General features: G+C 38.4%; 2 protein-coding genes across 4 annotated transcripts in view; one reads left to right on the top strand and one right to left on the bottom strand.

Annotated features, from left to right (window-relative positions):
- LOC135203141 (ribosomal RNA-processing protein 7 homolog A-like) overlaps positions 1 to 26,577 on the top strand; it is a gene marked incomplete in the record, with an annotated part of 68,885 nt that extends 42,308 nt beyond the window's left edge. Inside the window, 3 exon segments of the mRNA XM_064232812.1 lie at positions 17,385 to 17,544; positions 23,885 to 24,015; positions 26,445 to 26,577. Coding sequence (XP_064088882.1) covers positions 17,385 to 17,544; positions 23,885 to 24,015; positions 26,445 to 26,527 — 374 coding nt within the window.
- LOC135203140 (tigger transposable element-derived protein 1-like) lies at positions 7,126 to 11,756 on the bottom strand. Of its 3 annotated transcripts, XM_064232810.1 has the most exons (11): positions 10,564 to 11,756; positions 10,354 to 10,428; positions 10,132 to 10,224; positions 9,910 to 10,005; positions 9,734 to 9,802; positions 9,493 to 9,632; positions 9,265 to 9,347; positions 8,723 to 9,136; positions 8,371 to 8,453; positions 7,681 to 7,763; positions 7,126 to 7,490 (listed from the first exon to the last, which is right to left on the bottom strand). In XM_064232810.1, exon 1 carries the CDS (start codon positions 11,731 to 11,733, stop codon positions 10,855 to 10,857), a length of 879 nt encoding a protein of 292 aa, XP_064088880.1. In that variant the 5' UTR covers positions 11,734 to 11,756; the 3' UTR covers positions 7,126 to 7,490; positions 7,681 to 7,763; positions 8,371 to 8,453; positions 8,723 to 9,136; positions 9,265 to 9,347; positions 9,493 to 9,632; positions 9,734 to 9,802; positions 9,910 to 10,005; positions 10,132 to 10,224; positions 10,354 to 10,428; positions 10,564 to 10,854. The 3 variants fall into 3 exon arrangements, with proteins under 3 accessions (XP_064088880.1, XP_064088879.1, XP_064088881.1); XM_064232809.1 differs by having other exon boundaries at positions 9,493 to 9,802; XM_064232811.1 differs by lacking the exon at positions 8,723 to 9,136 and having other exon boundaries at positions 9,265 to 9,802.
- Positions 26,578 to 26,959: the final 382 nt, after the last annotated feature.

The following is a 26,959-nucleotide window of genomic DNA, read 5'->3' as shown; positions in this document are numbered from 1 at the left end:
TTCGGCTCCATCTACTAGTAGAGATTGTGGTTTTAGCGCTGTAGCTAGCCGTTCTAAGGGTGTTTCATTAGGCGCTTTCTCGTCTGTTACGCCTGATGCGCCTGTTTTGCCTCGAATTTCGGCTGCTCCGAGCGAGGCGCAAGTAGTTATTCCTCCTCCTGAAGAACATTTAGGCTCTTCCAAGCCTCCGTTAACTGTTTTTGATTCGTCTCTGGCGCCTTTGCGCAAGCAGTTAGAGATGTTAACCAACTGGATGAATGAGTCCAAGGGTGGTTCGAAGCCTTCAGATCCTGTTGTAGTCCCGTCTACTTCTTCGGCGGTATCGGAGAATGAGGAAGAGGTAGAGGAGGAGGATTCACATCACCTTTCGTGTTATTCACGTCTCCTTAGGTTTCTTCTGGTATCTTATCCAGATTATTTTGAGAAAGCAGCTCCGCGCTCCCCATCTTCGACTTTTTTGATGAGGAGAAAAACTTCAGACCCTCTCCTCCCAAAACTTGTTCTATCTAAAGCGGTTAGACATTCGTTGAAAGAGACGGAGAAATGGGTGTCTATGAAAAGAGACTTAGGGAAGGCGCTGTTTGCTTACCCTCCCTCTAAGTTGCTTCGTAAGAGGTATAGGTTTTATGTAACTGGGGAAGCTCCTTCTCTGGGAGTTTCTGCCTCCTCCCAGGGAGACTTCTCCAGTTTAATTGACTCCTCTAGAAGATCTGCTTTCGCCACAGCGAAAGTCTTCTTTACAGCGCCTGAGTTGGACCACGTTGTAAAGAACCAATTTAAACTTTTAGAAGTCTTTAGCTTTCTTGATTGGACTATTGGCGCTTTAGCGGCCAAGATCGAAGACTGTCCTTCTCTTTCACAGGATTTAGCGGAGGACTGGATTGGTGTTCTGTCCTGTGCGGACAAATCCATTAGGGATGGATGTGATGAGTTAGCTTCGCTCATCGCCTTTGGTACCCTTAAGAAAAGGCAACTTTGGTGCTCCTTGGCTTCTAAAGGGGTCACTTCCCAACAGAAGTCTGCTTTCTTGTTTGCTCCTTTTGTGAAAGATAACCTCTTTCCAGACGATGTAGTGTCGTCAATTTCGTCAGCGCTAGATAAGAAATCTACTGATTTGCTGGCACAGTCTACTAAGAGACCTAAAGCTCCTTTGGAGACTGTTCCTTCCGTTTCCCCTCTGGCCCAAGCGCCTTTTCGAGGGAGAAAACCCAAGCGCTTCTTTCGGCCGAAGTTGAATTTGCGACCTCAGTCAAAGACCTCGGCCAAGGTCAACAAACCTTCCAAGTGAAAGCTCGGTTCTTCATGCACCAGTGGGAGGCAGGCTGGCTCTGTTTTGGGAGGAATGGGAAAACAGAGGAGCAGAAGCCTGGGTAGTTCAAATACTCAAGTTCGGCTACCGTATTCCTCTTGTTTCACCTCCCTCGCTCTCACCTGTGCCAATTCCATTCCAGGCATACTCTCCGGGCTCAGACAAATTTCTGGCGCTAGCCGCGGAAGTGGAAGCGCTTATTCTCAAAGAAGCTATAGAGCAGATAGAAGGGGAATTTCCTCCAGGCTTTTACAATCACCTTTTTGTAGTTCCCAAGTCATCAGGGGGCTGGAGGCCGGTGTTGGATGTGAGCGCCCTGAACTTGCATGTCCAGAAAACAAAATTTCATATGGAGACCACTCGGTTGGTTCTGGAGTCCATCAGACAGGAGGATTGGATGGTTTCTCTGGACATGCAAGACGCTTATTTTCACATTCCGATACATCGTGAATCACGGATGTACCTGTGGTTCATGTTTGAAGGCAAGGTGTTTCAGTTTCGGGCGCTTTGCTTCGGACTGGCGACCGCTCCTCAAGTTTTCACCAGGGTTCTATCCCCGATAGGCAGCTGGCTGCACATCTTAGGAGTAAGAATCTCCCTCTATCTGGACGATTGGCTTCTCCGGTCGGAATCAGAGAGTCGGTGCATGAAGGACCTTGGAACAACTCTGTATCTTGCCAGAAAGTTAGGAATTCTGGTCAACAAAGAGAAGTCCCAGTTAGTTCCATCACAGAGCATCCTTTATTTGGGGATGACTCTTGAATGCTCAAGTTTTTCGGGCTTTTCTGTCCCCGAAGAGGGTCCAAGGCTGCCTGGAGACAGTTCAAGAGTTCTTGAGAAGAAGAAGTTCCACATAAATGTAAAGGAACTTCTAGCAATTTTCCTGGGGCTCAGACAGTTTCGGAGCTTAGTAGAAGGTCAGATATTGGCAGTGCATTCCGACAACTCCACGGCTCTCTCGTACGTGCGGAAACAGGGGGGGACTCAGTCTTTCTCTCTGTACGAAGTAGCCAAGGACCTCCTCCTGTGGACAAACGAAGCGAATGTTCAGCTAGTCCCGAGATTTGTTCCGGGAAAGATGAACGTCCTGGTGGATGAGCTAAGCCGTCAGCAGCAAGTGTTACTTCTGGAGTGGACTTTGGATGACAAGATTTGTCACAAACTTTGGCGCCTTTGGGGACGACCGTCCATAGACCTGTTCGCGACATCAAGGAACAACCGTCTTCCTCTCTTTTGTTCTCCAGTTCCAGATCCTCTAGCTTGGTCGGTGGATACAATGCTTATGCATTCCCTCCGTTCAGTCTAATAAGAGAGGTGCTGAACAAGTTCATGTCGCACAGCAATGTAACACTGACGTTAATCGCTCCCTTTTGGCCCAGGAAAGAGTGGTTTCCGGACCTTCTCCAGTTGTTGGTAGACTTCCCCAGACTTCTTCCTCCAGAGAAGTGGCTTCTCAAACAACCTCACTTCAAAAGGTACCACCAAAACCTGTCCGCTCTAGCTCTGACAGGGTTCAGACTGTCCGGAATCTTGTCAGAGCGAAAGGGTTTTCAAGAAGAGCTGCAGAAGCTATCGCTCGTTGTAGGAGAGAGTCTTCTAACAAACTCTATCAAGGGAAGCGGAGAATCTTCAGAGAGTGGTGTAGAGGTGCTAAAGTCTCTACTTCTGCGACCTCTTTAACGGAAATAGCAGATTTTCTTGTATTTCTTATACAGTCTAAGAAACTGGCTCCTTCTACGATCAGAGGATATAGAGCCATGCTTTTTTCGGTTTTTCGACATCGGGGTTTGGATATTTCCTCCATCCCAGATCTGTCGGACCTCATTAGGTCTTTCGAAACCACTAAGCTCCCGCAGGATACAGTGGCTTAGAACTTAGATGTGGTGCTTAAGTTCCTCATGGGGCCACCGTTTGAACCTTTGAAGTCGGCTTCACTCAGGAACTTGACTAAGAAGACACTTTTTCTTATTGCACTAGCTTCTGCAAAGCGTGTCAGCGAATTGCACGCTATAGACAAAAGAGTCGGTTTCTCTCAAGGCAATGCTGTGTTTTCGGTATCTTTGGCCTTTCTAGCCAAAAACGAGAATCCGTCTAATCCTTGGCCGAGGAGTTTTGTGGTTAGGAACTTATCTGATTTGGTTGGACATGAGGAGGAAGAAAGGCTCTTATGTCCAGTCAGGGCAATTAAGCAGTATCTTCTTGCCACTAAAGAGGTTAGAGGCCAATCTTCTAAGCTCTGGACCTCGGTTCAAAATCCCTCTCGTCCTCTTTCTAAGAATGCTATATCGTTCTTTATTAGAGAGCTTATCAGGGAAGCTCGCTCGCAGTCCGAGAACGACAATCTTTCCATTCTGAGAGTTAAAGCTCACAAAGTTAGAGCAGTGGCAACTTCTTTAGCTTTTAGAAAGAATTTATCTCTAGCTTCGATTCTTCAGAGTACGTTCTGGAGATCGAATTCGGTTTTTGCGAGCCATTATCTCAAAGAGATAGAAACAGTTTTCGAGAATTGCAGAACGTTAGGTCCGGTGGCGGTTTTTGGCATGGTGTTGGGAGAAACAGCACAGGGGTCGTCACCTCTATGCTAACTTTTCGCCTTGAAATAAGTCGTCGAGTTCAAGGGAAGCTGGGGGTACTGAGTACCTGGGATACTCACCAGTCTGTTAGGTCAGATTTTATAATGGTTGGGTATATATGTTTTTAAATCTGGTGTTGGTGACAAATGTTTTGTATGATTGAATTGCTGGTCTTAGCCCAGGGCAAGGGCAATCTTTGTTGTTGCTATCCTCCGTCAGTCAGCCTTGACTCGCTTGAACTACGGAAGGATTCCACTCCTGTAGAGGCTAACTTTGGTCAAATTCCAATTCCTCTACAATAGTAAGAAGAGCACCAACCAGAGGCAGTAACAGTCTGCTGTAGCTCTCCTACAAGGTAAGGTACAACAGACACCTTGAGTGTTTACTGGTATTGTAATAAATGTAACCCATTTAGAAATACTAGTGGTCCACTGAATCCCACCTTCCCATCAATGTGTAATCAGCTGTATAATTGTTCGGTAAGACACTACAATAAAAATTAAATTTTCATTATTAAAATGAAGTTTTATTGTATACTTACCGAACAATTATGATTATACCCACCCTCCTCCCCTTAGGTGGATGGACGGGCAGAAAGAATTGGATTCACCTGGGCAGTTGTACCTGGTTCTCCCGCGAGTGGAGGGAGATGACGTCATCACCACCAGTGTTGGAGACGCCTATGCGCTATATTTGAATTTAGTCTCCTGCCGCTCGTGGAAATCACGGCTGTATAATTGTTCGGTAAGTATACAATAAAACTTTATTTTACTAATGAAAATTTCATTTTTTCAAATTCTATCTCCTCCCTTGATATTTAATATTAAGACCTGGGATTACTACCATATATAACCTTGATGTAGACCTCCAATCAAGTGAAGAGTTTTTTCTAAAACTCATTTTATTGCTATATATGAATTTTTCATTATGGTAAAAAAATAAACCCTATAAATTAGAAAAAAAAAAAAAAAGACAAAACAAAAATTGGAAAAAAGGGCTTGACTTGATTGTTCTATAATGTCTTTCTGAGTTACATATGTACCAAATTCCAATGTTAGCTTTAAAACTTAGTGAGAAGATAGATTTTGAAGGTCAATAAGTATAGTTTTGGGATACGGCGTTCAAAGTTTTACTTTGTATTTTTATAAAGACAATGTTAATAAATAATGATTATTATGAATGTATATTACTTTTTTGTGTATTAATAAACAAAAACTATGTTATTTAGCATAATTTAATCATAAATTATGATCCCTTTGCTCATATATCATAGCCTGGGGCACTGCGTCAGGCAAGAAGGGGCACTCCTTCCTAAACAACTCTCTCTCTCCTTCACTAACTTGGCTTATTACAGCGAATTTTCTTCTTCTGTATGTTAGCGAGATGTTTTCCTTGTATTTTCCTCTTTGGCATGATGAAATTCGTGCTGATACAAAGATAAACAAACGTAAATGCAAGAGAATGTCGGAAGTGAAACTCGAAGGTGTATACTCTCTTTTTACAAAGACAGTGTTAATAAATCATGATTATTATGAGTTTCATATTCCTTTTTGGGTATTAATAAACCAAAACTATGTAATTTATCATAAATGAAGATCCCTTTGCTCAAAGATCATAGCCTGGCACAGTGTGACGTGTGCGTCAGGCAAGACGGGGGCGTTACTACTCAACCCTCCATCTCTCTCTTCATTAACTACGCTAATATCGCGTATATTATGATATTCTGTAATCATATTAGAGCAAATTTTCTTCGTCTTTATGTTAGCAAGATGTTTTGCATGTCTTTTCCTCATTGGCATGATGAAATTCTTCCTGAAACAAAGATAAATATATGTAAAAGCAAGCCAATGTCAGAGGTGAAACTCGAACTTGTAGACTACTTGGGGTTTGTGCTCGCACTGAATTGTGGTTACTTGACTGTTCCCTTCTGCGAATCATGGAATCTCTACAGATGCCATTGGTCACAATATCTTTGACAATAGTAATTATCAAAATTTACGATAACAGAAGAAATATTGCATTTTCTTGTACGGATCAATGTTTTTGGCTTATTGAGTTACGTTTACTAATTACCCTGTAACTGCGAAAGTAAGAGGAATTTTGACGAAATATTTTGTATATGTATTCTCAATTGCCATATGAAGCTCCATGAATTTTTTCATGACTGCATTTTTTGCCCTATACCCCCATATATAAGGGTTCCGGCTGGCCCCCTTAACCATGGGATTTTTAGCAAAAAAGCAGACTCCTTCCAAGCTGTGGCCTTGTTCTTTCAGTATTGAAAACCGGACGGACTTAGTAGGAATTGAAGAAGAAGAAGAGAGGTTATCTGCCCAGTCAGAGCTCTGAAATGTTATTTAGAAAGGACACACCAAATTAGGGGCCCGTCCGATCGTTTGTAGTGTTCGGTAAAGAATCCTTCTCGCCTGGTGTCTAAAAATGCTCTGGCGTTTTTTTTACGTAGTGTCATTGTAGAAGCTCATTCCCAAGTGAAAGAAACAATATAATAAACTAAAAGTGAAGGCTCACGAGGTGAGAACAGTGGCAATATCCCTCTCTTTTAAACACAACCTCTCTTTGGATTCGATTATACAAGCAACATATTGGAAATGCAAATCAGTGTTCACCTCGGATTACCTGTGAAAAATCGAAACTGTTTATGAAAACTGTTGTACCCTGGGTCTGTATTTAGCGGCTGGCACAGCATTGGGTAGGGGGATGTAGGAATAAGGTTGTTGAGTTTTAAGGGGAGCCTGGAGGTACTATTGGTATACTAGGAGTACCCTTCAGTCAAGTGTATATTTGTTTATGAATTTTGTTATTGTTTTGGAGGTGGTATGATTTTTACTCTGGTAATATGATATTATACAGTACTGCGCCCTGGGCAGGGGCATCCTTTGGTTGACCATGCTAGCCACGGACAATTCCTTAGCTGCATGGATCCCACTTATTAGAGGACGAGTCCTGGCTATTCCGCCGCGTCCGTATGAGTTAAGATGAGCGACTTCCAGAGGCAGTAATCATTTGTTCAGCTCTCTTAACAGGTAAGGAACCAACAAGCATTCACATAGATGCCAGCACTAAGTACATATTTTATATTCATTAATTTTAAAAGATATGTGCCTATCCATGGATCCCACCTCCTACAATGTGGGATTCAGCTGTGTATCTACTTGGTAGGTTGTATACATAAAACTGACATTTTTATAATAAAATAAGATTTTTTATATACTTAAGAAGTACAGGCAGTCCCCGGGTTACGACGGGGGTTCCGTTCTTGAGGCGCGTCGTAAGCCGAAAATCGTCGTAAGCCGGAACGACACTTGGAAATATGCCTTAAACTAAGAAAAAGTTAGAGACCTTACCTGTGTGACATGCAATTAGATTACATGATGTGTAGTGTGGTTATTCCAATGGCAAAGGATGGTTCTTGAAGGTATAATTCTTTATTAAACTCTTGTGACACTAAAAAGCACAATGTACTACACTTAATCCTTAGGGTATACACTAAACACTATACACTACATATATTATGCATTGCACACTTCGTAGTAGTACGTATGTATTTGTTAGATCCTGGAGTACACTAAAATCCCAGTCTGGTAGCTCTGGAAGGTAAAAGTATAACACAATTAGTACAAAATACTACACAAAGTCCTGAATACAATATGTAAATTATAGATATCAAGAGTAAAAGAGTTAATGTATGTTAATTAATTCCTTACTTTTAGTTTATAATTCCTTACTTTGAGTTATATCAAGAGTAAAAAAGTTAATGTATGTTAATTAATTCCTTACCTTTAGTTTAAATTTTGCATTCATCATAACCCTGGATGGACAAAGTCTTATGTGGCCCCATAGCCTACATCATTCAGGGGGTTCTGGAATGTACAAAAAATAATTAGTATGTCAGTAAGTACTCTATGCATAGTAAGTTACATACAGTAATATGCACCATACAGTGGTTTAATATCACATATCACATATGAACATGTAAATATACAACTATAGTTAATGTATGTAATTAATTCGTACGCTAGTTTAAATTTTGCATTCATCATAACCCTGGATGGACAAAGTCTTATGTGGCCATAGCATACATCCATTCAAAGGGGGTTCTGGAATGTACAAAAAATATTAAGTATGTCAGTAAGTACTCTATGCATAGTAAGTTACATACGTAATATGCACCTACAGTGGTTTAATATCACATATAGAACATGTATAAAACTAGTTAATGTAATGTTAATTAATTCCTTACCTTTAGTTTAAATTTTGCATTCATCATAACCCGGATGGACAAAGTCTTATGGTGGGCCCCATAGCCTACATCTTCAGGGGGTTTCTGGAATGTACAAAAAATAATTAGTATGTCGTAAGTATCTATGCATAGTAAGTTACATACAGTAATATGCACCATACAGTGGTTTAATATCACATATATAACATGTATAAAACTTAGTTAATGTATGTTAATTAATTCCTTACCTTTAGTTTAAATTTTGCATTCATCGTAACCCTGGATGGACAAAGTCTTATGTGGCCCCATAGCCTACATCATTCAGGGGGTTCTGGAATGTACAAAAAATAATTTTGTCAGTAAGTACTCTATGCATAGTAAGTTACATACAGTAATATGCACCATACAGTGGTTTAATATCAACTGGTATGCATTATTGTAAATGATTGGTCTACACCCCCTGTTCAGCAGGGAGTGTACAGTACCAATTCCATGAGGGACCTTGATCACTTATCCCATGTGAGAGATCTTGGTCACTTTTTTTTAGTAATATAAAACTTACTTAATGTATGTTAATTACTACTATGTATAATTCCTTACCTTTATGTTATGTAGTAACCCTGGACAAAGTTTTATGTGGCCCCATAGCCTGCATCATGGAGGGGGTCCTGGTTTTCTGGAATGTACCAAAAAAGTATCAAAGTTAAGTCATGTTATGTATATAGTAAGTTACATACAGTAACCATACGTACAGTGGTTTATAACATGTACATATGTACATAATCAAACTTGGTTGGAAATTCCTGTAAAAAAAAGTTATGTACGTATGTATGTAATATGTACTACTGTATGTAAAAACCTTACTGTTCATACTTTGTTACACTACATGTTACATGTGATACGTATACTTTCCTGAAGGGTTTTTTCCATCCAAAAATGGTGCTTCTACTTGTAGTAGTTATCCCTTGATGACACTTGTAGTAACAACCTGGAGTTGTGTGAAAAATGTTGGTTCTGGAAGGAAAAAGTAACAAAATTAGTGTACAAAATATACACTACAGAAAGTTGTGAATGCATATGTTAATTACTGTAGATATATCAAGAGTACTAAAAGAGTTAATGTATGTTAATTAATTCCTTACCTTTAGTTTATATTTTGCATTCATCGTAACCCTGGATGGACAAAGTCTTATGTGGCCCCATAGCCTACATCATTCAGGGGGTTCTGGAATGTACAAAAAATAATTAGTATGTCAGTAAGTACTCTATGCATAGTAAGTTACATACAGTAATATGCACCATACAGTGGTTTAATATCACATATAACATGTAGTATAAAACTTAATTTAGAAATTCCTTACATAACTTACCAACTTTTAGTGAGTCTCAAAGCTGTTACCTAGGTTGTGGGAGATGGAGGTGGAGGTGTAGAGCATTCATGATAAGGATGCATTCCAAACCTAACTTCAGTGTGCTTTATCACAGATAACAGGCTAGGATGATGGGCAGTCTGGAATGAAGAATTAATATTAAAGGACAGTATGTAACCACTTAGGTGTACAAAATTTATTGTACGTATGCAAACATTAAACACAACTGAGAATTCCTTACCTCCAGCAAAATGAAGACATGTAGGCTATGTAGAGGTCTGGTTTATGTAAGTCACAGGTGCATGCCAATCTGGAATGATAATGTAATAGTACATATGATTATAGTATGTATGTTACATACATAACATGGTTATTACATATGTAATATTAAAACATTAATAAAAAAAATGTCCTTACCAAATTCTAGTGGTTGGCTTGCTTACTGGGATGGTCATATGGTACATGAGAGTGGGTGGCTGGGCTATGGAGTGGGATGGGCAGGTGCTTGGGAGTCTGGAATGATAAAAAATATATAAAATGATAGTTACTACTACTGTAACTACTGCACATGTTATTACTGTTTGACATATGTAGTGTGTAATACGTATGTTCAATATAAAAAATGAAGAATTCTTTTACCTGAAGGAATGGGAGAGGTGATACTACTCGTATCAACTGATTTGGGCTCTGGGGAGGTGATACTTGTATCAACTGATGAGGGAACATCTACATCTGGAAAGAATGATAGGGTACATAAATATATTATAAGGTGGATGTAATTGTAGCATATGTACACTTTTAATAAAATGTCTATTAGCAATTTATAAAACATTTTATACAAATTTGTTAAGGATTCCTTACCTGATGTATAGGGCGAGGCATCAAAACCATGGAAAGGCTCAGGGTCATCTGGGTCACTGTCACTATCAAAGGGGTCTGAAATGGAAAAAAAAAAAAATAATAAGGTTATGCAACATCAAACACATTGTACCACTATGTAAGTTAGTGTACGTATGTATGTAGGGTGTAAACAATTTCCAACATGAAAATGAGAAAAATGAAATTGCTTACCTGATTGTACACGTGCAGGTGGGCGGGCTGATACAGAGGGTCCAGGTACAGGGGATCTGGAACTGTCACAGGTAGTACAGGGAGATCTGGAACTGTCACAGGTAGTACAGGGAGATCTGGAACTGTCACAGGTAGTACAGGGGGATCTGGAACTGTCACCACTTCTGCAATAAAATTACAAATGATGAAAATTAATGAAGTTACAATTTACTCTTACATTTAGTTGTTACATTAAAAAATTAACACATTTTAATATGTACACTATGTAAACACATAAATTAGTAAAACAGTTCAGAATTCCTTACCAGGACTAGGAGTGGGAGGTGGTGGTACTGGAGACTTGTGAAAGAAAGTGTCAAGCCTGGACTGCACACTTCTCTTCGTCTGCTTCTCCTTCAGGGTCTCCTTGTAGAAAGTCACCAAATCCATGATTCCTCTCTTGATTTTGTCAAACCTAGAAACGTTAGGGTCTTCTGCCTCAAAAGAAGCCAAGGCTCTCTCCAGATGAGTAAAACCCTCTGACAAGCCTTTCACAGTTAATGACCTGGGTTTTGGCTCTGGTGCCGCCTCCTCTTCCTCAATCATTTGTTGTTCAAGTTCTAGTAAGTCCTCTGCAGACAATTCCTCTCCACCATGGGAAGCCAGCAGCTCTGTTACATCATCAGGTTCAAGATCTAGTTGCAGCCTCTTGCTTAGCCCTACGATCTTCCTCGTCACAGTCTCGACGTCTTCTGCCTGGTCAAAGCCTTCAAAACTGTGCACAAACTGTGGACACAGTTTCCTCCAGGCCCCATTTAAAGTGGTCGTCTTCACCTCGTCCCAAGCACTTGCAATGTTCTTCACTGCATCTGCAATGTTGTAGCCCTTCCAGAATTGCTTCAGTGTCAACTCCTTGTTAGCTTCTATGGCCCTCAAAGCAAAACGTATGGTCCTTCTAAGGTAGTAAGCCTTGAAATTTGCTATTACTCCCTGGTCCATTGGCTGTATCAGCGATGTGGTATTGGGTGGGAGGTACACCACCTTCACATTAGGATGCATGTCGCTCAAATTTGAAGGGTGACCAGGGGCATTGTCCAGGACTAAGAGGGCCTTAAAAGGCAGACCCTTCGAAGTCAAATACCGCTCCACTGCTGGCACGAAATGGTCATTGAACCAATCTTCGAAGACCATTAAGGTAACCCACGCCTTCTTGTTAGATTTTCCAAATCACAGGGAGTTGACTCTTGAAAATGCCCTTGAAGCCCTGGGATTCTCGGCCAAATGCACCAGCAAGGGCTTCAGTTTCAAATCACCACTTGCATTGGCCCCAAACAGCAAAGTCAGTCGCTCCTTTCCAGCTTTATGGCCAGGTGCTGACTTCTCCTCCTTGGAAAGGTACGTTCGATTTGGCATTCTTTTCCAAAATAATCCAGTCTCATCCACATTAAAGACTTGGTCAGCCGTGTAACCACCATCCTTAATTATCTCAGCCAAACCACCTGGAAAACTTTCTGCTGCTTCGCTATCAGCACTAGCAGCTTCACCTTGCAGCTTCACATTATGCAAATTTGCACGAGCCTTAAAACGGTTAAACCAACCTCTACTCGCGGAAAATTCACCACCAGCACTGCCTTCGCCAAACTTTTTCACTACTGCCTCATGCAGCGCTCTAGCCTTCTCCTGGATCACACTTAAGCTCACCGGAACACGTCGCTGGTTCTGGTCCTCCAGCCAGATCATGAGCAATTTCTCCATTTCAACAATGCTCTGGCTACGTTGCTTCTCGTTTATCACCGTTGACTTCATCGGTGCAGCATCCTTAACGTGCTTCAGAATACGTTCCTTATCCTTCACAATGGTTACCACCGTGGTCCTGCTCAAGCCTAAAGAACGGCCTATTTCGGTGTTAGTTTCTCCCTTCTCCGAACGCTTTATCACGTCATATTTGACCTCCATCGTGATGACCTTCCTCTTCTTGGATGAACTATCATCGGAGGAAGTACTTTGGCGTTTAGGAGCCATTGTAAATTAGCGAAAATGGCAAGGAATTTCAGCAAGTCTCAGCACAAACAACCTAGTGGAATGCAGGCAGGCACGCGATTGAAGTGGCGTCCTTTCGTATTGTTACGCTTGGCGTCCTCGACCGTCCGAGGTCGTTGTTCGGTCAATTTACCATACAGTTTAATAGCGTTAATTAATTTATGCACCTCCGCTCAAAAACTAGTTCTGCATATGAGGTATCGTTAAAAAGCATAACAAAACGTCGTAACCTTGGAATTTGTGTTGTAATCTAACCAGAAACTTAGTTTTTTTAATTATGTACTGGAAACAAGCAATGATTTTTCATTATATTTGCGCTTTTGGACTGTTTTAAACTGCGCATCCCAAGCTAGTGTATTCATTCGCCCGCAAACTAGTTCCGCATATGCGGCGTCAGTAAAAAAATTCAAAAAATACGAAAAAAAAAAAAGTGTCAAAAATCATCATAACCTCAAAATTTTTGTTGTAATGTAACCAAAAACATATTTTTATTATGTACTGTGCTAAACTATAAAGGATTTTTATCATAGCATGCGTTTTTTTAAAAGCGTCGTTAACTCGGAGCGTCGGAAGCGTCAGCGTCGTAACCTCGGAACAAGCGTCGTAACCCAGGACGGAATTTCCATTGAATATTTAAGAAAAAGCGTCGTAACCTCGGAACGTCGTAAGCCGGAACCGTCGTAACCCGGGGACCGCCTGTAGTTACATGGTCAAAGGCCGCCCTCCTCCCCTCACATGGATAATAGGTCATAAAGAACTGATTTTCGTGTGGTGTTGGTTCCTCTCTCCCCCGATATACTGGGCTGGGGGGGCGGGGGGTTATTACCTGACAAAAACAAACTACCTGTTGACGGATTAGAAACTATATCTATGTAACTACTTGGCAAGTTTACATAAAATCTTATTTCATTATAAAAATGTCATATTTGTTACTCTGATTCTTGAAGTCAGTCTTTGGAGTTTGAATACAGATATACTTGAAACAGAAATACTTGAAACAGAATAAAAAAATTGTCCTTATACAAGTTATTAGTTTCTGTTCTGTTTTTTTTCTGAGACTGTGCATTACTTATACAAGTTCTTATTGTAAATTGTATTTTTCTTTGCCCATGGAACTATAAGATTATCTTCTTTCCCACTATTATCCTTACATTAAGGGGTTGGTTGCCTGATGCACCTTCTCCACTGCCGTTTATCAAAGGCATCATCCTCCACCAACATCAGGCATGGTTTATTTTTTGGCAAAGGGATTTTTACAACCGCATGTCCTTGCTGTCATCAACCACATTTATTGGCGGTGGGCCTTGCCTGTGACTAGAAAGTCCACCTGCAAAGCAGCAGTTTCCACAGTTATTGGCAATGGGCCTAGCCTTTTACTAAAAAAATAAGACTGCAAGGAAGCAGTTCCTCATTTATTGGCAGTGGGCCTAGGTTTTTACTAAAAAGTAAGACTGCAAGGCAGCAGCTGCCCCTTTAGTCACCTTTTACCACACGCAGTACCTACAGTGGTAGTACATATTTTTACACCCCTACCACAGGGTCATGGAACTGTAAGGTTATAGTAACATCTAAACTCACTGGGGATTTTGGGGCTTGACCATCCAGTAAGTGTTGAAATCTGATAAGCAGCGATGACCTCACTGCATAACCTATACTTGAACAATTAAGATAACATGCAACTGACGCAAATAGCTAACACTGTAATTTCATATAGCTTTTAAGTTTGCCTAACCTGTACTACTTTAAATCATTAATTTTTTTTAGTTATCTGCAAAAAACAGCAGTTCTAAAAAGGTAGCTTGGCAATAGACCATCAAAATAATGTAACTGAGAATGCCCACATATTTATACGTTTGCAAGGTATGTTAAGTAATGTAGCATTCAAACCATACATAGGAATGCTACACACTTTATTTCTTTTTTTTAGCATCTTAGCTCAGAACATTTTAGATGAAAACATTCAGAAAAAAAGAGGGAGACGGAGAGTAAGAGAGCGCAGGTTAATAAGAGTATGTATAAAAGTTAATGCTTGTTCATATGCAGAACAAACCTTCGGTCATAACAACAGGATAATCTAGCCCCAGCGGGAAACTGGTTAAAAAACAATCAAAGATTGTAAAGCAAGGAATCTGTGGCATCTGGCAACTCATGTGTATACGAGGTAGAAGTTGGTCACCAACTCGGCTTGGAACCTTGTGACGCATCAGTCTCTTGTTGATCGCCTTGGAGAGGAGCCACATTTTGCTCTCTTTCCCAAGCAGGTTGCTTTGTTTGCCCTTTATTTCTTTGCATTTTAGAGTGTGTGTGTGTGTGTGTGTGTGTCCATCCGTCCTTTTGATCATGGATTCCTCCAAGAGTTCTGGGCCCTGTTTATGTATGTGTCCGGGAGTTCAGGGATTTCCATGTTCCAGGTTTTTAGCTTCTGTTACAGATCCCAATTTGACTTGCAGTAGGTGCTGTGCAAATTTTGTAACTACAGTGTTCCCCCCGTATTCAACAGGGGGATACGTACCAGACACCCCCGCAAATATTTGAAAACCCCTATAAAAATGCTTAAAACTGGCCATTTTGTCAGTTAAAACTGAAGAAGAACCTACTTTAAATGTTTATACCTGGTTTTTTTAATAGTTTTATCACAAAAAGTCCATTTTATGATGAAATTGATAAAAAAAGGAATTTATGGTATTTCTCATAAAAAAATGCTGCGAATATGCGAATTTCCCGCGAATAATGGGTAGATATGGTCCGTAGAGAAATCCGCGAATGCCAGGAACACAAATACGGGGGTCAACTGTATCTCTAATCTGTACCTGGAAGCGGGAACACTGTAAGAAGTCGGCTTCTCCTTCTCGGGAAGGTTTTTCGCTCCCAAGTGGACATTTGCACCAGAAAAACACAGTCCACAATCACAAGGAATCACATTTTACTTGTTTCCCTTCATAACAAACCAATTGTAGTGGTTAGACCAATTAGTTTGACTGAGATCCAACCATGACTTTACTCAGTTTGAAAATTTGCTGGGCATCTACCATGGATAATCCCTCCTTGGAAGGAATGCTGCATAACAACCAGATATAAAGGTTCAGGACATAACAGTTGAGCTTTCACCCAATATGCGCACGCATTGCCAGATTTCACAGATTCCTTGCTTAACAATCTGATTGTTTAACCGGTTCCAGCTAGGCACTTGAAAATTATCCTTGTTTAACCAGTTCCAGCCAGGCACTTGAAAATTACCTATTGTTACGACCTCAGATTTTTAGCCATGAAAAAAATTGGCTCAGATTTGTATGGTATTCATACTTGATAGGTTTTAATAGGTTTTATCCCAACTGTTATGTCCTGAACCTTTTAATTTGGTTATGTAGCATTCCTTCCAAGGAAGGATTATCTGTGGTAGATGCCCAGCAAATTTCCAAACTGAGTAAAGTCATGATTGGATCTCAGTCAAATTAATTGGTCTAACCACTACAATTGGTTTGTTATGAAGAGAAAAAAGTAAAATGTGATTCCTCGTGATTGTGGACTGTGTTTTTCTGAGAGACAAGAAGATATTACAAATCTAGGTACCAAAAGGTAATCATTATTTACTTACATGTCCTAACTTCTTAAACTTGACCACTTGAACTACAGTATGAGAAAACTTTGAGAGTTAACTCCTATTCCAGTGTAGTCTGTATTGAAATTGGCCATGACTCTGATTCTATCAGTTTTCATTTTATCCTATCAGTCCACCATCCTGTTACTAGGAAGTCACCAGCAAGGCCTAAGGTTGGGTAGTTTAATTACCATAACCCCAAGGGACATTTAGGGCTTTGCTTGATGGTTATGAAAGATACAATAAAAAATAAACTTGAAATAAAATTCACTCACATCTTTTATTAATCATTCATAATCCTTTATTATTTCATTCAAAGACATATAATTGTATGAGAAAAATAAGGTAGAAAAGTGAGAATATGTAGGGTAAGAAAATAAGTTTAAAAAAATAAGTTTGGAAGAAATACCTGACTCAAGAATTCTATGCTGATAGTCTAAGTTATATAGTAATATTGTCACTAGTTCAATTCTATGTTGAAGTTATCTAGACCTTCCAGATTGTGTGGAACATACTACTTTACTCCAAGCCATATTAATAAGATTGCGGCTTGAATAAAGACACCCTGTCATCCCCAGTCAGCACCTCAAGAAGATACTATTCTCTAAAAAGATTCAATTCTGTGCCCTCTTATCGAAAAGACATTACTCGAAGTGGTAATGAAGCAGGTATTCCCTACATTCAGATTCAGTTTGAGTCTTTCGTAATAGTCTTGGAATTTTAGTCAAATGCAAAGTGTTTGAGGCTATGCATTTGTCATTGTTTATTCTACCAGCAAGAGTGAGATGGTACCTGCTACTGTGCAAATATAGTGAATGATAATGAATACGTTGCTAATCAAGGACTTTGAGTGTGCAACTGTTTATTACCTCCTTTGTAACAGGCATGAACATATGAAACTGTTTTGAAGGTGTTCTCGTCTTTCTTTCCCACTGAATAAATTCTAGGTTGTGTATTGCCATGCAAACAAAAAATAATTGCCTTATAGAATGAGAGAGAGGACTTTCTCCACTAGGGTCACAGCACATTATTTACGGTATTTTAATTATGGATGATGAGGAAAGGTACAGCATTTGTGAAGCATGGGTTAGTAATTAAAATTTTCTGGTCATTAAATGAAACTGTATAGTATTTGTTTATGATTTGCTGTGACCAGAAAATTTTCCAGTTTCAGAGTGAAACAAATATTAACATGTATTTTCAGAATGGCACCAAGAGTATAACAGCCAGTACATTAGCCCAGAAGATCTCGGTGAAGAGATTAAAGCTGTAATGGAAAACTATGAGAAAGAAAAATCGCAAGTGAAGAATTCAGCCAAGGAAGATGAACCTGATAAAGATGGATGGGTTACAGTAACCTCAAAGTATGTATTCTCATATGTATTTTTATTTTTTGTTTCTCAGAATTCAGGTCAGTTGAAAGTAGGGTTCAGGTATTATAAATGTACTTTATTTATCTGTATAATGAAAATGTAAATTTAGAGTTTTTTCTCTGTACATATTCATGTATCTGTAACATTTTTTTCTGGAAGTTGTACTCAAACATAAAAAATGGGCACTAGCTGGTGTCAAGTGTAAAGTTTAATGTGAATTTTCTCAAAAATTAAGAGATTTATGAAAAAATTCACAAGTAAAAATTTTCTCTTTTCATGAATGTTCCAAAAATGTATATCATAGAAAGTTTAGATGAGCAGTATTGGGCAAAAGAAATAAATTCTCGTTACTGAAGGTAATGAGGTAGTGAAATCATGCCTCAGGCCAATGGTATATAGTATGGCGCTGCACATCAGAATACCGAGATGCTTAAGTATGATGCAATTGTTAAGCCAATCTATAAAATAAAGATTCATTTAGGGTCTTGGAAATCGAACTCAATCAGAAATATAATCTTCCAATTCCTATTAAGGGTAATCAGCTTGAGCAAATGCAGTTTACTTTTTTTTTTCCCTCTAATTTGCTTTTACTCTTTATTGCCAGTGTATATAAAGCTTGTTCTGTGTGCCTTTCCCATTTCAATAATTCATATGATTTCCAAACTTTATTTTGCCCTGAATTTTTATTTGTGCACTTTTTTTCTGCTGGGTAAATCTCTGCTTTCGTCTTTGCAGCCCTAGCTTTGTTGTTCCACCATTTTTCTCTGGGGCAAAAGACTATACTATGTTCAATGGATGACTATATCTGCAAAAACTTTGTTAGGGCTTTTCAAGTTACACAAATGGGGCAGGATACTAATGGGAACAGATTTTGAAAGGATTGTTAAATAAATTCTGATTCTCCTTAACCTAATTTACTGAAATTAATTTCACAGTATGCAACTTAATTGAATCCTCTGATACTTAACTAAGCTTAACGTAATGTTATCCCGACCACCTAAGAACCTAAATGTAATTCCTTAATCCTAATATTGCAATGATACTGCATAAACTTTGATTTTCCTCTTGTCAGCAGCTCTTTCTGCCGAGAGCCTTTGGTTCTTTCCTAGTTCCTGAATCGATATTTCCAGCTGGTTGTAGATGTGTAGCCTGGAATCATTGACCTCACTCAAGGCCGCTGTCTGCTTGCTCAAGTAGTACTCAAATTCTTGAAGCTGATCGTCAATGACAGCCTGTTGTTTCTGAAGGTTTGATTCCAGTTCCCAATTGATTCCAGTTCCCAATTGCACTCCAGCAAAGTCTTCTCCAACTCAGCAGCCATAAACTTGTAAGGCCATCAGCCTAGCCAGCATGCTACCACTTTGCCGTTGGGCTCAGAAAAAAAAAAAAAAAACAAAAAAAAAAAAAAGACCACAACCAACTGGCAAAACTCTCAGCTTCCACCATTAAGTACAGGAGAGGGAGCCTCAGCCTTTACTCATTCCCATCTACCAAACTGCAATGAAAAAAGAAAAGACAAACATTAATATTAAATAATCCCTCACCCACAAGCCAAACATAAATTAAAAAACATGGTAAATAAAATAACTAAATCCTAAAACTACAGTTTAAAAATTGCTTAACCTAATCAACCTAACAACCACAAACAAAATATAACGACGAAAAAATCTACGGTCATTCACATTCACACAAACCCAAAATTTTTATTCTACCACAACTCAACATACGAGCAGAATCTCCATAAGTGAGACATGCACTTTGGCAAGGAGGTTTGCATTTAAAACATTATGGAAACAATTTTCCAAGAGTAGAAGTCAATATGACATGGGAACAAACTGTTAACGTTGATGCTGCCTTGAGGTTCCCTAGCTTCACGGCATTTACAAATTTTCACCCAGCTAGATCCTGTTGGATGATCAGGTCATTAAGAGGTAGGGTAGTGAGTAACTTGCTTGCAAGCAGAAGCAGTGATATCACTAAAGCTCCAGATTCAAGGCCTGATTTACAAGAAAGTCACATCAAGGAAAGAGATCAAATGGACACAGACATGGCCATTCATGATGTCATGTTCTTGTTGCATACTTTGAAAATGCTAGAAACATATGGAACTCTTAGACAAAAATTGCTGGAGATCACTGTTTGCTGTACCACTTCGAAGGAAATACAGATACTGTTTGATTCATATGGCTACCACACTATAAAAGACTGTGAACATGGACAGCAGTCAGTTGTGCCAAATGGTAACATTGAGGTAACAGGAAAGATCAGTAAACCCCCAAAAAGTCATTAGATGCATTTAGAAATGAACAATTTAAAACATCACTGATATCTTTTCAGTGTAAAGAGTGGAAAAATTGAGAGATATGCTGCTCCTCTTGGAAAAAATACTCTCTAGATTGAAGTAGAAACTAAATACAGTAGAAACTAATGTACAAGTATCAGAAGCACTTGACTTTGCTTGCCACCGTCAAGAGGTAGACACAGGATACTGTGCCATATTCACCAATTATCCGGTGGTGATGACCATAACAAAAATATCCTGGTAAGAACAGATAACACCAATGTGTTTACTTATAATATACCATCAGAAAAGTTCCCCCAAGATCATATCTGGCTTGATTGTGATGCATCTTCAAATAACACTAGATGGATGATCAGTGTCACACGCATTGTAAAGGATCTTAACTGTGATTTGATAGAGGCTTTGCCTAGCTACCATGCCTTGACAGGGTCCAACTTTGTAGCATCATTTGTAAGAAAGAGTATGGTCAAACCTTTTGAAATTATGCGGAAGAATCTTGAATATCAAGGAATACTAAGTCAGCTAGGAGAATCACTTCGCTGAATGATGAACAAGATACTGGACAGGGGAAATATGTATGTGTTCTGTATGGTCAAGCGAGTACTCCTTGGTATCTGATGTGAGATACAGTTTATTCATGAAAAAAGTACACTTAAGTGCCAGTCTATCAACTCTTCATAAGTTAAAGGTATTGATTCAGCGATGCTGCCTCCCTCTAAATCTCCTTTGTTGCAGAAAATTAAAAGAAGCAATGTTGTTTCATGGCTGTGGAAGAGAGCAGTGTCAGAAACCACATGACGGTCTTGATCCCACTTAACGTGGATGGTATCTAGAAAATGATGTATATCACATACAATGGTATGATGGTCCATCTTTACTGTCACTGAAGAGGACTTTGACAGTGATGATGAAGAAAGAGACATTTATTCTGATGACAGTAGTACTGCAATTGTATATACACTGGCAACGAAGACATTAAAAGCAAATTAGACAGAGTGGACAAAAAAAGCTAAATCACACTTGCTCAAGCTAATTAATTACCTTTATTAGGGATTTTAGGACTATATTTCTGGGAGTTCAATTTCTTAGACAAATGAATCTTCATATTACAGACTGGCTTATCAATTACAGCAGACTTAAGCATCTCGGTATTCTGATGCGAACCACCGTACAGCATACCAATGGCCTGAGGCACGATTTCACTACCTTGTTATCTTGACTGTAACAAGAATTTGATCTTTTTGCCAAATACCAGTCATCTAAACCTGCTTATGATATAAATTTTCTGAATCTTCATGAAGAGACAAAACTTTTTTGTACATGTCCATTTTTTCAAAAATCTTTTGGTTTTCAAGTAAATTCACGTTAAAACTTTATACTTGTCACCAGCCAGCTACAATTTTTTATGTTTGAGTACAATTTCCAGAAAAAAATGTTACAGATAAGTGAACATGTATTGAAACAAAAAAGATTCTAAATTTTATTGGGAACATTTAAAAAAAATCCCATTTGTATAGGGTAATTAGAGGAGCTATGGTCTTATGTTTTCGGGTCGGGTCATGTGCACCTGGTGGCCATGTTGGTGATGTCATATAAGACACATCCACCACTGGAATTCTGTAAGGCTTGCTTTTCTGAGACTCTTTAGTTGTGTAGAAACAAAATATATCCTCAAACCTTTTGCACTCTTTGGGGTAAATAAATGTGGTCTGGCTCATGGACTATACAACACTGATCAAGACCCAAGGTTATGACAGTGGAAGGTATTATTATTATTATTGAAAAAGAAACCCACAAAATCACTTTGTAACTTGTTTACTTCTAAATGTAAATACTTGGAAGTAAACAAGTTACAAAGTGATTTTGTGGGTTTCTTTTTCAATCTTCAGAAGAAAACTGAAAGAAGTTTTTGTTTGGTTGATTATTATTATTGTTTAGGAAGCAAACCCTCTCTCAAAGCATACTTTATTAAAAGTATTCGCTACTTCAGCAGCGTTACACTTGTAGAGATTCTTCTCTATTTTCCGAATAGCGGCTTTTTCTGTGCTACTTAGACAGGCTAGTAGAGCGCCTATAGAGGTCATGATCAAATACAGTCAAAATAGGTGTATATATTTGAATTTTACAGATAAACTATGATACCATAGTCATCAAAGTCATTAATGATATCTCTCTCTCTCTCTCTCTCTCTCTCTCTCTCTCTCTCTCTCTCTCTCTCTCTCTCTCTCTTTCTTGAAGCAGGCGAGCTTTCGTTTGGAGCTGCCAGACATCCTCGGGCTGGGAAGCTGAGGGTGGACTGATCTTGGAGTGTTGTCTGTCCTCCTTTATATTTGGGGTTGACAGCAGGGGGTCTGCCCCATGCTGATCTACTATTGAACGGACACCACTCCAAGATCAGTCCACCCTCAGCTTCCCAGCCCGAGGAGTCTGGCGCTCCAAACGAAAGCTCGCCCCTGCTTCAAGAAAAGAAAGAGAGAGAGAGAGAAGACGAGAGAGAGGAGAGAGATATCATTAATGACTTTGATGACTATGGTATCATAGTTTATCTGTAAAATTCAGACGAAAGCTCGCTTGCTTCAAGAAAGAGAGAGAGAGAGAGATATCATTAATGACTTTGATGACTATGGTATCATAGTTTATCTGTAAAATTCAAATATATACACCAATTTTGACTGTATTTGATCATGACCTCTACAGGCGCTCTACTAGCCTGTCTTAAGTAGCACGGAAAAAGTCGCTATTCGGAAAATAGAGAAGAATCTCTAGAAGTGTAACGCTGCTGAAGTAGCCATTACTTTTAATAAAGTATTATTATTATTATTATTATTATTATTATTATTATTATTATTATTATTATTATTATTATTATTATTATTATTATTATTATTATTATTATTATTATTATGAAATAGCCTGACAAGATCACTGAGTTGTTTCTTGACTCAAAAGGCTCACCCAAAGGATTTTTCATCATTTGACCCTGTAGGTGGTTAGTATCACCAGTGCAACTCGCAAGGTTTACTTTAGACATTATTAAAGGATGTTTGCAGCATCCCTTCAGCTCCTAGCTGTAGCCAAATTTTAGCCTTTTACTTTACCTCCAGTTCTACTTCCTTTTATCTGTCTAGCTGTTTAACCTCTGTAACTGTTACTTCTTAGTGCAACTGTTGGCTTGTCTCCAGTTCCAACTTTAAAGCCATGTACTACTTAATCTATATTATCTGGATCTCTGTCTTGCTACCCAACTGCACCAACTCCCTCTATTCAGTGTCTTCAGCACTGAATGGCTGAAAGTAACCCAATACTTGGTTTGACAGCCTAAATTTCATAAAATTGAGTGAAATCAAAGAATATTTTAAATTAAAGTAAAACTAGGTACAGTTAAAGGATTTAGAGAGCTGGTGAAGATGAAAAGTACAAACAGAAGGCAATGAAGCAATATCATTATAATAAGTAGCAGAAGTTCAACCAGATCAGAGGGAGGATCATCATCTCTTTGAACTGAAAAGAACTTCATATATTTCCAGATTTAGGTATTGCAAGAAGATTATCCAGTGAATTCATGTATATAATCATATGATTTGAACTTGAAAGCTGTCACTCGGTTAAAGACCTTTGTGATGAACAGAGGTTTGTTGTGACTTCAGTGAATTTTAAAATAATGGGTATTGATATTTCAACCCAAAACCAAATAGTATGATTTACTATGTAGTTTAAATTGTAGATGAATGCTTTGTAAACAAATCAACATAAGTACAAAAATTTTGTCATGTCAGATTTCAATTTCTGGTTGGTGTGAATTGTGTATTAGTTGTTTTCATTCTTTGATTTTAGATTTATTCCTTTAATAATATTTACATATTATATCATTCTTTGACATGAACTGTTGCAAGTTATTACTCGAGCATATAGATTATGAATTGTTCTGCCTTTGCCTCTATTTTAGTCAATATTATTGTATGAGTAGATTGTCTTTGCTTGATATGTTATTTCTTTATTATAGTAAGATGGAAATTCCTTATGTTTCAGGAAAGTTCAAAAGCCAAAATTACTGAAAGAGACTGAATTTAAGAAGAAAACTAAGAGGAAGAAGAAGAAGAAGAAGGAGATTGAACTGGTGAAATTTTATGGCTTCCAACAAAGACAGAGGAAAATTGACAGTGAGTATGGTTTATGTATGCCATTTTGTGTCTGTCGTTGGTTGAATTGCAATCCCTCAGAATTGGACAGATTTTGAGAACTTCAATGTTAGTTGAAAATGAAGATGCTTTTTGCACAGGTATCTTCAGAACTCTATGGCACTTCAGAAAATTGATTTTTTCTTAAGAAATATAGTGCACATCACTGTATGAGTAGTAATCACATGGAAGTGGCTTATAAAGAGGGAAATTAATAAGAATAAGAAAGGAAATAACTGGGAAAAATTCATATTTTGGTGATAGAAAGAAATAAATATGTAGTCACAGAGCAGTATATCAAGCATTGCAGATCTTTGTAAACACATTGAATATCAATGTTGTAAATATAAAATCAATGTGATTTTATATTTGAGAACATGACCCATGCAGCTTGATTATTGGCCAGTCTTTCATTAATCCAGAAATAGAATGTTACTCTACATCAGTAACTTCTGCTGAAAATAAAATGTCCTACAAGATTCTAAAAATCAGTGGGGAAACAGGCACTCGAGTAAATACGTTCTTTAGTGAATTTTTGGAACACCCTATCATTTGAAGTTATTGATTACATAATTTGAGTGGGAGTCCATTCATATTCCCTTTTCTGTATTTAAACAAAATGCAGTACCATTATTTTACTCCAATTATTTGTATGTCAGAGCAGAGGATCCAGGTTGAATCCAAGGTTAGCCAATTAAAGTTGTATTGTGAATGACGTCAATGTTCATTGATTCACCCTTGCCACTTGACAAGTAACTAACTAAATGAATTGCCATTTTTTATGATCTCCATTCATTTTTGATTAGCTTGTATCTAGTACAGTATTTTGTATTTGAAATATTATGTAATTCTTTTCCTGGTAACTTTTTTCTGTATATGCTTGTATGATTTGTATATATGTATAACAGAAACTTAGTCGTTGATTTTTCTACTGACCTCTTTTGTTTGTAACAGAATTATTTTAATAATCAAGGTGGGATTCATCCATAACTTTAGCTTTTGATGAGGTTGGTTGCAGTGGGCTGAGGAGGTTGGTAATATCATATTACACCCACAGGATATTCTGTTTAACTTAAATGAACCAGTTGTAACACCAGATTCAGAGAAAAGAAGGCACTGGGGAAAGGCAAAGTGAGGTTTGAAAATCAGTGTACACAAGATAAAGCAAGTGATGAACAGAAAGAAAACAAAGGATGAAGCCCAGTTGGTAAAGTGTCCATGTGGATATTAGGGGGAGGTGTATAGGCGATTGCAAAAGGGAAGAGGTCCCAGTTACAGTGGAATGGCAGGTTGTAGAAGATAGAACATTTTTGTTAATTTTCGTTGTACTGGGATGGCTGTTAGAAAAGCCAGCAAATGTGTGGATGAAATGAAGAGAAATACTTGAACTAGTGGCAAATAGCTATACTCTTTAATAGATGACAAATCTATGATGTTTGTATAAGGTCTGCACTTTCATTGTATGGAGACATGAGCGCGTACAGAGTACATGAGGAAATTTTGAAAAGTTGTGATGACAAAATGCTGAAGTTTATGATGTGAATACACCAGAATTAAAATAAAGTTGCTGAGAGATGCTTCCCTTGATTAGAAAATAAACTTAAAATCTCAGATTTAGATGGTTTTAGCATGCTATGAGTTAAGGTTCCATTCATGTAGAGAATTCCTAGGAATAAAATTATATGAAAAATGTAGAAGTGAAGCCTGGAATTCAGGCAGGAAGTGCTCAAGGCAGAAGAGAAGGGAAGGAACTCATTACATACATGCTTCACCCTCATGTAAAGGGAAAACCTAAGTTAAGGGTGATGATGATGTACAGATTAAATGCATCTTTATTTATATTCTGGAAGGCTCTGGGATGGGCAACTTACGTACTTAGTGACCATGTCTTGCCCATTACTGAATGTCAAAACAAGAATAGATTTGGGTAAGGAAAGAATTTTGAAACCTTATTTAAGGTGAAGTAAAAGACATGACCATAAAGAGCAGAATAAATAGATTGTGAGAATTTGGAGTAGTTTATTAATGCAACTGAGTTATTTCCTCCTGCAGTGCACTGTAAGCATTCCAAAAGTTCCTTGCAGCGTCCCTTCGGCCCTAGCTGCAACCTCTTTCATTCTTTTCACTATATCGACATTTATATTCTCTTCCATCTTACCATCTACTCTCTCTTAACATTTGTTTCGAATGTTAAAACTTCATGGATCCCATGAATTTACAAATTTACACATCCAACATGTGTAAATTTTATATTTTGGTCCAATCCACGAGTTATTTATCTTGTCCCAAAGACTTATTCATAAAGTAGGGGTGACAGTTGGGAAAGACAATAAAATTGGGAATAGTACACCAAATAGCACAGGGGAAAACTAAAAAGCAGAAAGTAAGGCTTGTGTTCTTTTCCTTTTCAGAACTTGCCCAGTTACGAAAGAGGTTTGAGGAGGACAAGAAGAGAATCAACATGATGAAATCATCTAGAAAGTTCAGACCCTGATGAAATCCTTCATGTAAGATTTGTAATATATGTAATGATATTTTACCAAATTGCACCTTTTACTTTCCTTGTTATCACCAGTATATTGTTAGGGCTGGGAGTTGGTATTTTAGGTGCATATGACCTTATTTTGTAAGTTATTTGTATATTATTGAATATGTTGGTATATTTTGTAATCCACCTAAAAGCTGGGTGTTTAAGGTCACTTAGAAAATGAAATGTCAAAAGATTTTGAAAGAACATGCGTGTCTCCATATCTAAGGGCTGGCATTAAGGAATTGGTTTCTCAATGACAAGTGTTTAAAGCAGGATAAAGTTGAAGTTGGACAACTAGGTGGGAAGAGCCTAAATTAAATGGATAAAATTTAAAAGGCAAAGAACAATAAAGCTGAGGGGTGAATGAATGGTGCAAGGAACCTTTAGTAATGCATA

The sequence above is a fragment of the Macrobrachium nipponense genome, chromosome 33 (genome assembly GCF_015104395.2).
Source record: "Macrobrachium nipponense isolate FS-2020 chromosome 33, ASM1510439v2, whole genome shotgun sequence".
In the NCBI taxonomy this organism is placed as follows: Eukaryota; Metazoa; Arthropoda; class Malacostraca; order Decapoda; family Palaemonidae; genus Macrobrachium; species Macrobrachium nipponense.
This window is presented reverse-complemented; position numbering and strand designations above follow the sequence as displayed.

What these genes read in the sequence shown, in the direction of transcription:
- LOC135203140 (XM_064232811.1), bottom strand. Translation starts at nt 11,733, where the DNA reads ATGGTCTTCGAAGATTGGTTCAATGACCATTTCGTGCCAGCAGTGGAG.